General features: G+C 40.3%; 1 protein-coding gene across 1 annotated transcript in view; it reads left to right on the forward strand.

The window, feature by feature from the left end:
- Positions 1-16,764, forward strand: part of map1ab (microtubule-associated protein 1Ab) — a 51,757-nt gene extending 34,993 nt beyond the window's left edge. Inside the window, exons 5-7 of the mRNA XM_017690227.2 lie at positions 18-11,379; positions 11,469-11,698; positions 12,491-16,764. Of these exons, the coding sequence (XP_017545716.2) occupies positions 18-11,379; positions 11,469-11,698; positions 12,491-12,646 (11,748 nt within the window). The 3' untranslated portion in view covers positions 12,647-16,764. The remainder of the gene's footprint in view (positions 1-17; positions 11,380-11,468; positions 11,699-12,490) is intronic.

A 16,764-nucleotide genomic window follows, 5' to 3' on the forward strand; every position in this document is an offset into this window, starting at 1 on the left:
TCTTTCTCCATATGTAGGTCACTTATCTGCTGGGTAAAGCAGACCCAGGGCAGCGGGCAACGCTCACTGTGTCCTGCCGAGCTGAGGCAGGTTGGACCTCCCTGGGGCAGTGTCTGAGGGAGTTTCTGGACTATAAATTGAATCCTGAGCCCATACTTCCCAAAATGGAGGGCGTCACAGAGTTCACAGAGTACATTTCCGAAACAGTAGATGTGCCATCCCCATTTGACCTACTTGAGCCACCCACTTCTGGAGGATTTCTCAAACTGTCAAAGCCTTGCTGCTACATCTTCCCTGGAGGAAGAGGAGACTCTGCCCTGTTCGCAGTCAATGGTTTCAATATTTTGATTGATGGCGGCTCTGAGAGAAAATCATGTTTCTGGAAACTTGTCCGACACTTAGATCGTATTGATTCCATTCTGCTCACTCACATTGGTGCTGACAATCTCCCTGGTATCAATGGGCTCCTTCAGAGGAAGATAGCAGAGCAAGAGGAAGAGCAGTCACAAGGCTCAACTACATACAGCGACTGGATGAAGAACCTCATTTCACCAGAGCTTGGAGTTGTGTTCTTCAATGTACCAGAGAAGCTCCGCACCTCTGAATCAAACTTAAAAGTCAAACGCAGTATTGAAGAAGCTTCTTTGACATTGCAGTACCTTGACAAGCTTGGAATTAAGCCTGAACCTCTTTTCCGTGTAGTTAGTAATACCATTGAACCCATCACACTTTTTCACAAGATGGGTGTGGGCAGGTTAGAAATGTTTGTCCTTAATCCAGTGAAGGACAGTAAGGAAATGCAGTTTCTTATGCAGAAGTGGGCTGGTAACAGCAAGGCCAAAACTGGGATTGTGCTCCCCAATGGAAAAGAGGGTGAAATATCTGTTCCGTACTTAACATCTGTTACAGCTCTTGTGGTCTGGCTTCCTGCCAACCCAACAGAGAAGATTGTCAGAGTTCTGTTCCCTGGCAATGCACCACAGAACAAAATCCTTGAAGGTCTTGAAAAGCTAAAACACCTTGACTTTTTGAGGTATCCAGTGGCTACACAAAAGGACATAGCTTCTGGTGTCTCACCTTCTGCTGTAAAACAGACAAAGTTAAAGCAAAGGACAGACAGCAAAGAAAGTCTTAAGTCATCTCCCAAGATGCACACACCTACAAAGACCTTCAAGAAAGAACTGGATGGACAGGAGGACACATCCATCCTTGAGACAAAAACTGAATCTGTCAAGGAGAACAAGTCTGACAAAAAAGAGGAGAAAAAACACACTAAGCCATTGAAAACAAAAACTGAGGTAACAGAAAAGAAAAAGTTAATGAAGGAGAAATCACTGAAAAAATTCACAAAAGAAAGGGCATCCAAAATGGATGAGAAAAAAGATAAAGAAAAGAAAGAGATTAAGAAAGAAAAACGTGAAATCAAAAAAGATGACTCTGTGAAAAAAGATGAGAAAAAAATAAAGACCAAGGATGTTTCAAAACCCGAACTGCGGAAAATTACCAAACCTGATCTAAAACCCTTCACACCAGAGGTCAGGAAAACTCTTCACAAGGCCAAAACCCAAGGGAAACCCAAAACAGTAAAGAGCAAGACTGCTAAGGTGGAAAATGCAGAGCCTGTTGCAGAATCCCGAGTTGAGAAGGCTCAGTCTGAGACTCAGGAGAATGGCACAGGAGAAGTCAAATCTGTTCCTTCAACTCCAGAAGATTTGACCAAGGAGTTTGAAGAGCTGAGAGAAAAGACACCAGTTGAACTGGTAAATCAGCCTAAGCCAGAGGAATGTTCCCTCACACCTTCAGAACAACCAGCTGATGAAAAAGTAGGTCCGTGTGCAGATACTACTGGTGAGAAAGAAGATGCTCTTGTTTCACAAACTGCAACAGGTATACAGGAACCAGGATCTCCAGAAAAAGAAGTGCCAACTACAGAAGAAATCAAAATTGAACCTGAGCAAACTGCAGAGGAACGACAAGGACTGGAGAGTGATAAATATGAGGATGAAGGCACGGCCATAGAGGATGAAGAAGAAGAGGAAGAGGAAGTGGTTACAGTTGAAAAGAAAACAATAGAGGTGGAAGAGGACATGGGCATAGGAGATGAAGAAGATGAAGGAATGGTAAAAGACAGCAAAGATTTGGAAGGAGCTGACAGAAAACATGAGGTTGAAGAAATGGAGAAGCACGGCGAAAGGGAAGCAATGACTGAAATAAAGACTGAAGTTGAAGAAGGACAGATGGAAGATGAGTATGTTGAAAAAGCAGAGTTGGAAGAAGCTGAGGACTTGGATGCTATTGCGGATGAAGAAATCAAAGACGTTGCTGATGAGAAGTTAACGAAGGAGGAGGACCACAAGATGAGTGAGGAGACTCTATTGGCCAAAGACGATGAGGACGCATACTTATCTAATGTGGGAGGTCTGACAGCTGGTGTTACATCCACAGTCCAAGGAGCTGCTGCAGCAGAGAGTTTGTCATATATTCAAGATGAAACAATACCAGGTTACTCAGAAACTGAACAAACAATCTCAGATGAGGAGATTCACGAGGAATCTGAGGACAGGATACCTTACCTTCAATATGAAGTTGGCACGTATGATGTCTCAGTACCAGATCAAACAGGCTCCTTTGATGCAATCCATGGCATGAAAGAGATGCAAGCCATGGGTGAAGGACCTGCAAAAGCATTTACTGGCATCCAAGAGCCTGCTATTTCGGTGTACACCAGCATAATAGCTGCTCCGTTGGCTGAGGAGGAACATGTCTCTTCAGCTACATCAATCACTGAATATGACAAACTGTCGTCTTTTCCAACCTCTGTTACTGAGGATCAGTCAGTGGCGTCTGTCACAGCACCTCAGACTGAGGACACTGGAAAGAGCTCATTACTTCTCGACACAGTAAACAGTGTACATCCCATAACCCAAACAGAAGCTACCCAAGGCAAAGACTATCTGCACTCTGCTGGAACCATCTCTCCAACATCCTCCCTAGAAGAGGACAAGTGCTTCAAATCACCTCCTTCAGAGGAATGTCCACCACTTCCCTTGGAGGGGAAGATAGAGGGAATCGAGACTACTACCCACTATGAGGAGGAGGAGGAGGAGGATGAGTACGAAGATCAAACACCAAATGTTGATATTTCTCTTGGAAAGTTACAGGAAGGATATGCTGTATCTCCTAAATTCCAGGAGAAAGACAAAGAAGGTGAAAAGCCCAAGAGTCCTGAGGCTTCTCCCTTGGAGTCCACACTAGACAAGAAACCTGTGTCTCCTTCTGTTCTGGAGGAAAGAACAGTGTCTCCACTTAAAGAAGATGCACCATCTGAATTTACTGCAACACCAGCCTCTACATCACCTGTCCCTTCTAAGCCATTGGTTTCAGAGTCAGGTAGTTTTCCAGAGGCGGAAGACAGATGCTTCAGCCCGGATGACAGCACTGTTAAAATGGCCTCGCCTACACAATCTGGACCACCTAGTGCTACTCACTCCCCTCTTCGTATGTCACCTGTTGAAGATAAGTCCAGGGTGTTCCCTGAACAGTTGGAACAAGAACAGGAGGGGGCCATCTGTCCCTCTGAATTTCAAGTTGAAAAGGAGAGTGAAAAACAGCGAACAGACATTGAAGAGGTTGCACCAGATACGGTTATGAAAGCAGGTGAAAAAGAAGTACAGAAGGAGGAGAAGGTTGAGTTGCTAGTAAAAGAAGGGGACATATCACAAATCCAAGACACAAAAGAGCCCACCACTGTGACAGCTCCAGTGACTGAAAAAGACGAGCCTTTACTGAAAAAGGAAGATTTATCAGCAGAGAATATGGCACTGCTGCAAAAAAGTAGAGAAGAGGATGAAGTTAAATATGAAGATGATTTCAGCATTTGTAATAAAGTCACAATTGCAGAGGAAAAGGAAAGTCATTTCCTTGATGATCATGATGGTAAATCCTCTGAGGTTAAATCCTCTGTAGAAAAAGAAGAGAAAAAGGAGAAAGAAAAGGAGCTTTATGAAGATGAGAAAGAGGATGCAGATGAGAAACAAGAAGATTATCAGCAAACCTCTCTGCCAGAGACTGATAAAGAAACTATTCTGTCATTTTTAGAATCTAAAGAAAAACAGACAGAAATTGCACATGAGCAAGGTCTAATTTCAGGATCAGAGAAAATAGATATGCCTCCTAAAGAGGATTTCCAAGCTGAGATTTCTGAAAAAATACCTGAAGAGACAGAAATAGCCCCCAAGAAGGATGTAGAATCTAAAGAGAAACAAGTTGAAGAAAAACAGCCACAGATTTTGGAGTCAACACCAGAAAAGGCAGATTTACCCTCAACCCTGGTTGATGAATCCAGAGATATGGCCATTAAACAACCTGTGGACCTAAAGTCATCAGATTTAAAAGCTGAAACATTTGATGTCTCGTTAACAAAATATACAGAGGAACCTGTTGTTGTATCAGTCTCACCAGTGGTAGATAACTTGGATCAGATGACTGAAAAGAAATTAGAAGTTACTGAAATTGTATCTCTGCAGTCGACTTTACAAGACAGAGATGCATCCCACAAAGGTGATCAAAAGTCAGAAGAAAAGGAGACAAAAGTAACAATATCTCAAGCACAACTATTGGATTCTAAAGAAATTATTGAAGAGAGACGTTACCAGATCTCAGTGCTACCAGACAAAACAGAAGCTATAGCCAAAATGGACAAAGAAAGTAAAGATGAGACCACAGAAGACATCAAATCTCAAATTCAGAAGCCAGCCATAGCAGAATGTGTATCCTCAAAAACAGATGATTATGAATCAAAAGATGTAGTGGAGAGTCAGTCAGTTACAGAGGTAAAATATTTAGCAACCAAAATGGTTGAAGAACATAAGGAGGAACAAGTGGAGAAAATGGAAACTCAGAAGCCTGTGGACGATACTCAAATAATAATACGTACTTTAGAAAGTGAGGAAGAATCTACAAAAAAGCCTACAAAAGACATTGAATCTGAAATACAGCACCCAGCTTCAACAGAATATGTCACCTCAACAGCAGATGAGTCAAAAGATAAGCATACAGTCATGAGTCAGTCAATTACAGAGGTCATAGATTTACCAACCAGTGTGGTTGAAGAGCATAAGGATAAACAAATGGAGAAAATGGAGAGTCTGGCCTTAAAGTCAGATGAGACACATTTAACTTCTGAAGGTGAGAAAGAATCTACAAAGCCTATGGATGATACCCAGTTAACAACACACACTTTAGAAGAACCAGATGTAGCCACACAATCAGATTTTCAACCTGAAGACAAACTCACAGAAACTAGTCAATCTCAAATCACAAAGCCTGTAGTTTCAGAAGACTTGGAATTAGTCTGCAAACCAAAACAAGAATTGAAAAAATCAGTTTTAGAAGATACTGAATCCAAAACACAGCCATCAACATCAGAAAAATCTGATTCACTATTAAAATCTGACCTTGAATCAAAAGACAAACCAATACAAGAGAGCCAGCCTGAAGTCTGTCAGGCCCCATCAAATGAAACATATTTGGTGGTGAAAGAGGATCAGGTTTCTAAGGAGAAACAAAAAGAGGAAACTGGGCCTCTGGAGCTGAAGTCAGATGTAGCGTGCAAGCTTGACGAGAAGTCTACAGAGAAACATGAAGAAACAATACCTATGGCAGAAAAATCAGATGTTACTTCCAAGACAGAATATGAATCTACATATAAAGAATTGAGCACACCTGAAACATCTGTCGTTTCAGAAGAAAAAGATTCAATCTGCATAACAGATCAAGGATATCAAGACACAGAAGACATCAAATCTCAATTGCCACAGTCAGCTGCAAAGAAAACAGAGACAAGTTCTGAGGACAGTGATGGACAGCAGAGCCATCCTCAAACCACTTTTACATCCGAGCACATAGCAACAGCAGAGGGTCAAAAATCAAAAGATGAGATCATGGAAGACATCACATCTCAAACAAAAACACTAGAATCAGCTCATGAAAAATCTGATATTTCACTAAAAGGAGATCATGAACCTAAGGATAAGGATATGGAAGAAGACCAAGCCCAAGTCTTAAAGTCCACATCTGAGAAAACTGAATCAGCAGACAAAGAAGACCAGGATTCTAAAGTGAAAAAGGCAGAAGAGGTCTTTATTGAAAAAACTGTGTCCACAAGTGTAACTTCTGACAAAGATCAAGAAACTAAAGAAAAGCATGTGGAAGAAAGCAAACCACAACCTCTGGAGTCACTGTCTGAAAAAGCAGATGACATTTCTAAGCTGGACCAAACTGCAGAACGGAAAAAAGGAGCTGATGAAACATTTGATTTAAAGCTTGAATTAGAATCTAAAGCAGCTCCCAGCAGTCCCACCAAATCATTGCCTGAACAAATCCCTTCATCTGAATCAAAAACAGAAGTGGATTCTAAACTTGATTTAGAGTCTAAGGAAGAAGCTGATACCTTTAAATCAGTGATCCCAGAAAAAACAGATCAAGAGGTTGAAAAGTCATCTCATGAAGAATCTCCAAAAGAAATATCGGTGTCAAGCTCTGAGGCAGAAGATCTGGAATATCAGACAGACCTTACATCTAAAACACAGCAGCTAGGAGATGATGAGCACCATACTGTGTTAACATATGAAACAGAAACTTTACCAGCAATATCAGAGAAAATGGACATTGGTGCCAAATTGAATTTAGACTATAAAGAGAAATGTGTTGAGATTAAACATGGCGCTTCACTGTCAATAACTGAGAAAATAGAGAGCGGAGTGAAAACAGTGTTAGGCTCTGAATTTCCTGAAAAATACTCTGACAATGAAGAAAGTACAGAGGAAGATGAAGGTGATGCCATCTGCATGGGGGGTGCAGGTTCAAGACCATTGTCAGTGGAACCATGGGCCTCAGAGGAAACAAAGGACAGTTGTGCTGAACAAATGTCACCCACAACGGGTGAAAAAGAGGAAATGATAACTAATTTAGACGATAAAGGTGTGCGCACAGACTCAGCTAGGCTTTCACCAGGGATAGAGAAGGAAAGTGAAGAGACCGTGAAAACCTCAGTCCCCACAGCTCCTGCAGATCATAGTATTACAACAGTGACAGAGCCAACAACCCATACCACCATTCAGACAAGTTCTGAAAAGTCAAACATGCCTAAAACACAGACACTCTCAACAGACACTGTTAAACCTGAAAAAGAAGTGGAGAGAGAAATGGAAGGAGAGCGAGAAATGGCCTCTCCAGGGTTGGAAAAATCTTCCTCATATTTTCAAAAAACAGACAGCACTGATGAAAAGTACTCTAAAAAGACTGCTGAGGAAAGGACCAAAATAGAGAAAGAGAAAATGGACGACGGCATCACATGTCAACCTGAGAAAGGGAGCTATGAAACATCCAAATATGAGCCCTATGAAAAACCTCTCTCAAGTGAACATGACAGAGACACTGAGCAATATCCTAGCTCTAACCTTGACGTAGATGTACATGACAATAGAAGGGCCAGCCAGTCATCTCTGCAGGGAGCTGCAAGCCACGTAGATGAACAAAGTGATGAAGAACCAGTGTCATTCAGCAAGGTTGATTACCATGCATCTTTCTCTGAGACAAAGACAAGTATCCTGGGTGGACTCAGTACCTCTTTGGAACAAGACAATAAGGAGAGTTACCAAGAAGAAGAGTTAGATAGAGAAAGACTAGATACCCCTTACATGGACAAGAGTTTTACTTATGTAGAGACATATGACAATAGAACCATTCCTGACTCTGGATCAAGCTGTTCCTCCAGTGACATCCAAGACAAATCAGAGAAGTTAGTAAGGGAGGAGAAAGAGAAAGAGAAGGAAACTGTGAAGGAGGACACACGCTCTTCTCTCCATAGCAAGGAAGAAGAGGATACTTGTTCTGAAGTACCAGTAAAACAGCCTTGCACTTCTGCCTCCATTCCGTTACATCCTGATATGTCAGAGCCTGAGAAAGAGAAAGAGGCAAAAGGGCAAGATACAAAGTCGGCACTTCATACAGAGGTTTGTGATGACACAACATCATCTCTAAAAGTTGAGACTCATGTGACTGTTGGGGCACCACAACAAGGGCTGTTTTCTCCATTACAAGATCAGTTAAGCCTTCAGACCACAACAGTAACCTCATCTCATGCTGAGAACGTATCAGAGAGTGAGGGCACGAAGAGCGATAAGACAGATGTGGGTTCAGCAAAGCAAGTGAAAGAAGATTTAGATTTATCTCCCAGCAAAGAAGACCCATTTTCCCCTGGAAGGCACTCACCACCAGAGAAAGATATGTCTGGTCGATTATCCCCTGAGGATGGAGCTGCTCAGGTTTCTGCTACATCTCGTACTGAGGTATATCATGTAGATGACAATGTCCTTGCATCTGAGAGTGCAAGCAGGGAAAGTCCTGCGACCAGCAAATCATTAATGGCAAGTGGAGAGACAGAAACATACCCAGTCAAAAGTCAAAAGATATTTGCAGAGGAAGAGGATGACTACGAGGAAGAGGAAGAGGAAGGTGAAGATGATGCTAGTGACTTGGATATGGAAAAAGGTGCCAGAGAGATGTCTGAGAAGGAGACCAAAGTAGCATCCGATGATTACAGTGATACCAAGTTAAGTGAGACAAAAGAAGATAAGGAGAAGCAGATATATGAATCAGAATACACTTGTGAAAAACAAGAGGAAGATACATCAGAAGCTTCAGAAGACCCTTTGGAAAGTGAGAAAGCTAAAGACAGAGTTAGCACCTTTTCCACTCTTTGTCAAGGTCCATCAGAAAAAAGTGAGACAGTTACATCAGGGCCTGCATCTGTACATGGTTATCATCATGATATGGACAGCAAGGACTCTGAGCAATCAAAGGAAAAAGATCTAAGCAAGTCCACTGAGGACAAACATGAATATGACATACAGAAGACCTTGGATAAAAAAACCGAGGGAACAGAATCCTTGACAGGTGCCCAGACCGATGCAACACAGTCTTCATCCTCATCCTACAGTTCCTCATCAACCTCTGCCTCATATTCAACAGGTCAGCACTTTGCAGAGGGGATAGGCACCCCTATTACCATACCAAGTGCTCTTCTGAGGTCAGATGCAGATAGTATGTCATATGAGTACTCCTTTCTCAAAGAGGAAGAACTACCCTGCTTAAGCTCTGGAGTACAGTCAAGAGATGAATACATGGAAGTATCTGAAAAACTCACACCAGCAACAACAACAGCTGAGTCAATATCTAGTCTTGCAAGGTTTTCTCCATTAAGCCCATTGGAGGAGACAAAATCTTTCCTTCAAGACCAAGCATCATCAGCAGAGGAAAAGTCAGAAGAAGAAGTAACAAGTATAAAATCAGACAAAGATCAGCCCTTTGACCAAAAAGATATATTTGTAGCTGACTCAAAGTGCTCAAAAGAACCTGATTCTGCCAAAATTACATCTCTGCAGTCTGAAGCTCCTTCAGCTACATCAGTTATATTTGATATTGCGCCATTAAAGAAAGCTGACTCAGCAGACAGAGACTGCCAGCAAGAATCCTTTGACATTGAACCTGAAGGTCATGCAAGCAATATTGATGAAGGCACTTTACCTTGTAGAATTGAATGTGGCAGATCTGTCCTTCAAAAAGGAAGCATAGAAACATTGCCTGAACCACATGATGATTTCAAAGCCTCAACTAAATCAGAGCAGCACTCTGCAGAAAGGTCCTCAAAAGGACCAACAGAAGTTTGCACAAGTTCTCAAAATGTTTCAAGCAAAATAAGTGAAGCAGTTGTGGCTGGGGCCTTAGGCCTGCCAGGTACGAAACAGGAAGAGGGGGAAAAAGAGAAAGAAGAGAAGAAAAATGAGGTTCAAAAGGAGCATGTGGAAGCTGACATTGAAAAAGAGAAAAAGGACCAGCAGGAAGAACATAAACCTGTCCCAGGCATGGAAAAGATGGAGGAGGACAAAAAGAAAACAGGGAAAGAACAGAGACAAAAGGATGAAGAAGTGGAACATGAAAAGACTGATACTGAATTGAAGGGGCAAGAGCTACCAATTGAAGCTCTGAGGGAAAAGGGTGAGGAAGAGAGCAAAGAAATGGTTGATGTAGTGTTGGAGGTGAAAAAAGAGGGTAGAGAAAAAGAACCGGGGAATGTTAAGGAAAAGATTGAAGAAGAGTCTAAAGAAAAGTCAGAAGAGAGAAAGGAACAACTAAAAGCAGAGTTGCCAGAAAAAGATACCAAGAACACAGAGGCACAGGAATCCAGTCAAAAAAGCACCTCTGCTTCTGAAACAAGGCAGGAGACCATTACATGCTTGAGAGCAACACCTGGTGATGAAGAGGATATCTGTGAAGAAATGGAAATGGAGGAAGTTCAGGGAGAGCTCCTGAAATATGACTCAGAAGAGAAAAAAGATCAAACTCATGATATGTCAGTTTCATCGAGTGAACAGACCTCATCCTCTAAGCCATCCAAGACGTCAGAGGAGGATTTTACTCGACCTTCTGATCTCTGCATGGAGGCCAGCTCCTCTCGCTCACCTCCATTATACAAACACTGCAAGGGAGAACTGTCCCCATCGTTTATTAACCCGAGCCCACATCATTTATCCAGTGAAGAGGGTGAGGAGGATGGCAGAAGTGACTGCTCAAGGGAGGATGATTTTGATGATGAACGTGAACAGCACTCTGTTAAGAGGAGATCTCACAGACAGCAGCGTCACCATGCCCACAGCTCCCATGGAGACAGTAAAGAGGCAACACATGCCCCTTCTAGTGCCATGGCAACTGGACATGGAGTATCACTTGCAGGCGGAGAAGAAACTCCTCCCACCTCTCTAAGTGAGTCAGTTCCTTCTCAGTCTGACTCAGACGTGCCACCTGAGACTGAGGAGTGTCCATCCATCACAGCTGAAGGAAACCTTGACTCAGATGAAGATACAGAGCACCTACCAGTTGACAAAACCTCTACCACAGCAACCAGTGGTCATCACTCATCCTCTCCGAGGAGCCATGATCCTCCACCGGCCCCAATGAAAGACCCTGTGCCCCAACCCCCCCACCCAGATGTGTGCATGGTGGATCCAGAAGCTCTTCTTAATGGGCAAACCCACACAGAGCGACCCATCAAGAAAGACCTTAAAACCAACAAAGGGTTAAGGAAGACCTTGGGGAAGCCAAAGTCTGCATCTCCAGCACGTAAAGGTGATGCTAGGAGCAGAAGGTCCACAACACCTGTAAAACAGGCATCCAAAGACTCCTCGCCTCATACCCCTTCTCTTAAAAGATTAGATTCTGAGAAGACACTTCGACTGTCTCGAATGTCTGAGACAGCAGGCTCTAAAGGAGAGAGCTATTCAGGAAAAGGGCTTGTCAATGGTGTAAAGAGCAATACAGGTATGCTTTTTCATTGTTGCAGCCCCCCAAAAAATTGTGTTAGTGCTTGATTTAAAATCATAACCTAACTTTTTTTTTTGACCCTTCAGGCTCCAATCAGAAGTCCAATTCTGGTGTTCCACCTGGACCACCTTTCTATGTTGACCTTGCCTACATTCCAAATCACTGCAGTGCTAAAAATGTTGACCAAGAATTTTTCAAGCGGGTGCGCGCTGCGTACTACGTAGTGAGTGGAAATGACCCAGGCAGCGGAGAACCTAGCCGTGCAGTTCTGGACGCATTGCTTGAAGGCAAAGCACAGTGGGGAACCAATCTACAGGTACTCTCCCAAAAAGAATTCACATAGGCCTCTTATACTCCACACACTGCAAAATAATAAAAATAATAAAAGTCTTAGCATGTGGAATAATCGTGTTGATAAGTCTAGTATAACTCATTTTAAGAGTGTAGTAATGATAAACTGTAATGATAGAGTATTGAAAAAAGTAAAAACTTGTTTAAAATCATTTGATCTTATGAAATTATAATTCTATTATAATTTTGCTAGTTTCATTTCACAATCTGTGTTATGTCTTGAAACAAGCAAACGTATTTACTAATAGATTAAGACAATTTCACTGGATAAATTTGCAAACAAGTAACAGTGTGAAAACAGGTTGATTATTATAATCATATAATGTATTATGATGTTATTAGATATCACTGCTGTCTGAAAAAACCTTGTATCCATTTTTGTTGTTTTTCAGTTTTTGACAAAATTTGCAAATGCCCATTTCCCTTAACATTGTGTGCAAATTTCACAACGAAAGGACCAAAAGAAATGGACTAAACTGACTTGGGGAAACAAATCTGGTTCCATTGACCTACATTGAAAGTAAAATATTTATTTTTCCTTCTCCTGTAAATTTACCATTTTGGATATACAAGGTTTTGTTCTGACAGCAGTGATATATTACCAAGTTTTAAAATGTTTTCACTTGCCAGGATGTCACTTTCTGCAGTGGTTTTTGTGAAGTCAAACCATTTAACTGATTTATCAGTGGGTATCTATCAATGATGAACATCTGCTTTTCAATAGAGAACCATCAGTGATGACATTTTCCTTCTATAGGTAACCCTGATCCCTACCCATGACACAGAGGTGACTCGTGACTGGTATCAGCAGACTCATGAGAAGCAGCAGGATCTGAACATAATGGTCCTGGCCAGCAGCAGCACAGTGGTCATGCAGGATGAGTCTTTCCCTGCCTGCAAAATTGAATTTTAGGCAGGATTTTTATTATTATTTACACATTCATTTCTCATCATTCCTTAAGACTTAGATGGTGTATTCTTTACCACCCACAGCCTTGTATTCCATCGACTGCCATTTATAGTTTGTATCTTAGCCTGCAACGGCCACAGATCCTAGTGCTGTCAAACAAGGCCTTATAAGCTTTGGTTTAGACTCCTGATTCACACCTACATATTATTTGATTGTGTCTGCAAGGCTTAGGTGAAGAATTTGAATTACTAGACGCTGTATGAGCTAGCATTAGCTGAGGTTTGTTGCACATTTAGTTTACTTGTATTCTCAATGGTGATATCTTTAAGAGACAAGTATTCATGTTCAAATGCCTTGACCTAAATTTCAATTTGAAGCACAAAAACATACCCTCTGCTATTTTTTTAATAGCATACCTCATCCTACCCTTGTTTCTTCATTATGAATGTTAGCATGCCTCAGTAAACATTTACTCTAACCTCAATCTAGGAAAACAAACAATGAATATAGGAGTGTAATTTTGTTTCGAGAGGACTAATAACATGCACTTTGATAGTCTAGAAAATGTCTAACTGTCGTGGCTGATGGTCAGGTATAATGGCTGTGAATATAAAGTTCTACCACAGGAGACTTAAATCACACTATTCTGAAAAGGCACATACTGTACACATACCAGCGAAAGTAAGCAAGCAGACAAACCAATAAACAAGCTAACAGATGCTCATACACAGGATATGTAAGTGCCAAATCTTAATCCTGTATTGTCAATTAACAGAATCTATACAGATCCTGAAAAAAAAAAATCCAAAATCTGTGTCCTTAAGGAAACATTTTCATCTGCTCAATTATCTCAGCAGTGTGGTATTACTGGAGGCTGTATATGTCTGTATGTGCCTTTAAGAATATGGCACTGTAGATGACATATACCAGCAGCTCAGTGTTATTTTTGCTGACTGGGCTTTTGTGTACTCATAGTGGCTGATGCAAAAGGGTCAAGAACCAGTCAGTGCAGCTTGTGTGTAGCATTCTGTAAAGAACCTATATTAGATAGCAATGTTAAAAGGGGGATCTCCTCAGTGATTGGTATTATATTAAGTTCAACTAAAGCATGAGGGCTCTGCTTTAATGATCAGAACAGTCTTTGTGTATTCATACAGACTAATAGCTAGGGCAGCTACTTTAACGTGTATCGTCTGTCATTTACTTGACCATTTACATGTTGATTAAGTTGTTTAAGAGTGAAATCAGATAGAGTTTATGATAGTTTATTGCCAGTAATATGATTTTCTAGGGCTTGGACAGTAGTCTGATTTCAGAACTTTTCATAATAGTGTCAAGAGTACTAGTCAGAGGGCTTGCACATGCTGAAATAAGTGATGTTTTACAGTAGAGGATTCATAGAGCGAAGTTTTGAGTTCAAGGGTGTCTTGATAGTTTAAAGTGTCAGCACAGTCTTCGTTTTTCTGAGGTGACATTTAAAGGTTATTTAAAACAAACAAACAAACAAACACAACAAAACATTACAAATTAGAGTTACATTGAATGGCATTGATTTTCAGTGGTGCATGTAGCAGTACAGACATGTTTGTAGGTGTAAATGTAAATGACAGCTTCAAGAATAAGTGTGCATTATTTAGCCTATACACTGTATCAGCAGAGAGCAAGGGTCCCCTCATGTGCCTTCTGCATTAACTGTCTAAATATGACAAAATAGTTTACAGAAAAAAATGCAGAAGCATTTTAAATAGTGTGGAAATGATTAATAGAGCTGATGTGCTTTTGAACATTATCCAGATCTTAATGATGAGTCCTTAGCAGCCTTATGTATGTACAGTAATACAGAATGAATTATCCCCTATTCTAAGGTGTTTGTCCCAAAATGAGATGTTTGGGAAATTTTGCACCATGTATGGTAGCAGATTTATAGACTGTAAAGGAGCCATACAAGCAAGGTGTATAGGTGGTTACACTGCATGTAAATATTTAGGTAAATAACAAATTATTAATTTATTTTAAAGAAATGCAAACTTGTATTAATTATCTGGAGGTATTCCTGTTATGTACTGAAGCTTTAATGGAATGTGGTTGATTGAATCTAGTACGTCTCAAATGTATACACTCATGTATTACCTTGTATGTCCATCATACAGAGGAACTAACATCCAACAGTTACATTCAGTTGAGTGATTTGAGAGTGAAGAACCGACTATGACTAATCTTAAACCACTAGAAGTCAATTATTTCAAACCACAAAATATAAAATACTTTGAATTATGTGTTCTATAGCATACCTTAATACGTTTCGTGAGATTTATTTTACAGCAACAGTATTAACACATTGACATTGGTTGGTTGATTTTGTCGATATTATTTACATATTTAATTTTCTAAATCATAATACACAATGCCTGTATCTTTTTATTCAGTTTGTTAATATTGAAATTTTAAAAAGCCAGCGAGAATTTGTCACATTTGAAAATATATTTCTTATTTTCTTTGCCGTATGCAGATTGGACTGAAAGCAAGACTGTGACTGTATATGAAATAAGTTCTTAGTGATATTGCATTGTCCTGCACTCTGTGACATACAGCTAGCCACACTTTAGTCATAGTAATCTTGTAAACCCACTGCTGCTCACGAATGAATGAATTCTTTTTGTGGTAAACTGGTTGTGCCATTTCCTATGCTGAAACATAGCTGTTACAAGGTCTTTAACCCAAGCAGCCAAGTGAGCCTGCTCAGTTTATGTCTTAATTGGTTCTTCAAAGGTGTGTGATTCACTGTTAGGCATTTCAGTAATCACTGATTCTTGTTTTAAGTCAGTGAGTATGTTTCGCTTTTTGAAAGGATATTCTCAAGATGTTTTCAGCGGCAGGGTCTCGAAGTATTCCTCTTAGCTGTGAACGCACAAGGTTAGCTGTGGGAAGTTCGAAGTGGCCAAAGCAATGGAATTACCTCTAGGCCTTCGAAAAATGAAGTGAGCCAATAAACAAATTGACTGAAAATGCTCTCTACTCTTCACAACATAAACAAACACCAAGGACAAAATGTATTTTTGATAGAAGACTATGCTAAAATGGGATCTCGTACTGTATGTCCAAAGGTATAGATATATTTTAATGTTTGGCCTTAGTAACAAGCACTGTCTGGTCTTATTGATTAGCTGTGATTGCTGTACACAGAACTCTGTGTAAGTAATGAATGCACTAACTTAATATTATTGAATGTATAAGTTGCTTTGCTGGATGCTGCTTGAACAAAACAAAGAACTAGCTAATATGCACATGGCACAGTGTTAGAAACGATTGCAGAGAAAGACTGAGGTATTTATATGAGTGATTTGTCAAAGAATTACTGTAGACTCATTCGACTATTGCTGATTTCAATACTGATGTGTCACTGTCTTACTGATAGAAAACTGAAAAAAATGGTTTGCAGAGGGCTGCCCCACAACTGAAAACTGTACAAACTACAGTTGCGAGGTTTTCTTCTCCTGAATATGACTTGAAATGTGAAAGAAGACAAAAGAACGGTACAACTCCTGTACTTACATAGACTTGTATATACCAATCAAACTAGGTGATACAAACTTATTCTTGTGAACAGTTTTCATTTCAGAACAACTTAGCATCTGTGTAATTCTCCTTCTCAACAAGCAAACATGCTACCAAAAGGTACCTCCTCTTTTATTTCAGTTTCATGATCCTGAGTCCCATGTTCGGAAAATAATGGATTCATTTGCCCATACGTCATGCCAGTGCATCAATTTCTGCATGTGATCTTATTAGTTATAATCCTGAATGTACTTGTTTAATAACTGAATTAAACAAAAATACTATTTTAAAAAGGTATATTTGAACAAGCTAATTGTCTTAATAGTACTGAAATATGCATATTATTGGGCTTTGCTTCTGTTTGCCCTAAGATGTTGTTGAGAAGATGCTGTGATAGTTCTTGTTTTTTGCCGCTGTATGAATCTTAGTTCTGTTCTTCTTTAGTGCAATATTCCATATGATCTCTTTCAACTCTAAATGCAAACGTAGATTTCTGCTGATTTACTGTAAAAGGGAACAATCCTGGTGATCATCAATAAAAACTCATATGCTGAAATTCTGAAAAA

Source organism: Pygocentrus nattereri, chromosome 8, assembly GCF_015220715.1.
Source record: "Pygocentrus nattereri isolate fPygNat1 chromosome 8, fPygNat1.pri, whole genome shotgun sequence".
In the NCBI taxonomy this organism is placed as follows: Eukaryota; Metazoa; Chordata; class Actinopteri; order Characiformes; family Serrasalmidae; genus Pygocentrus; species Pygocentrus nattereri.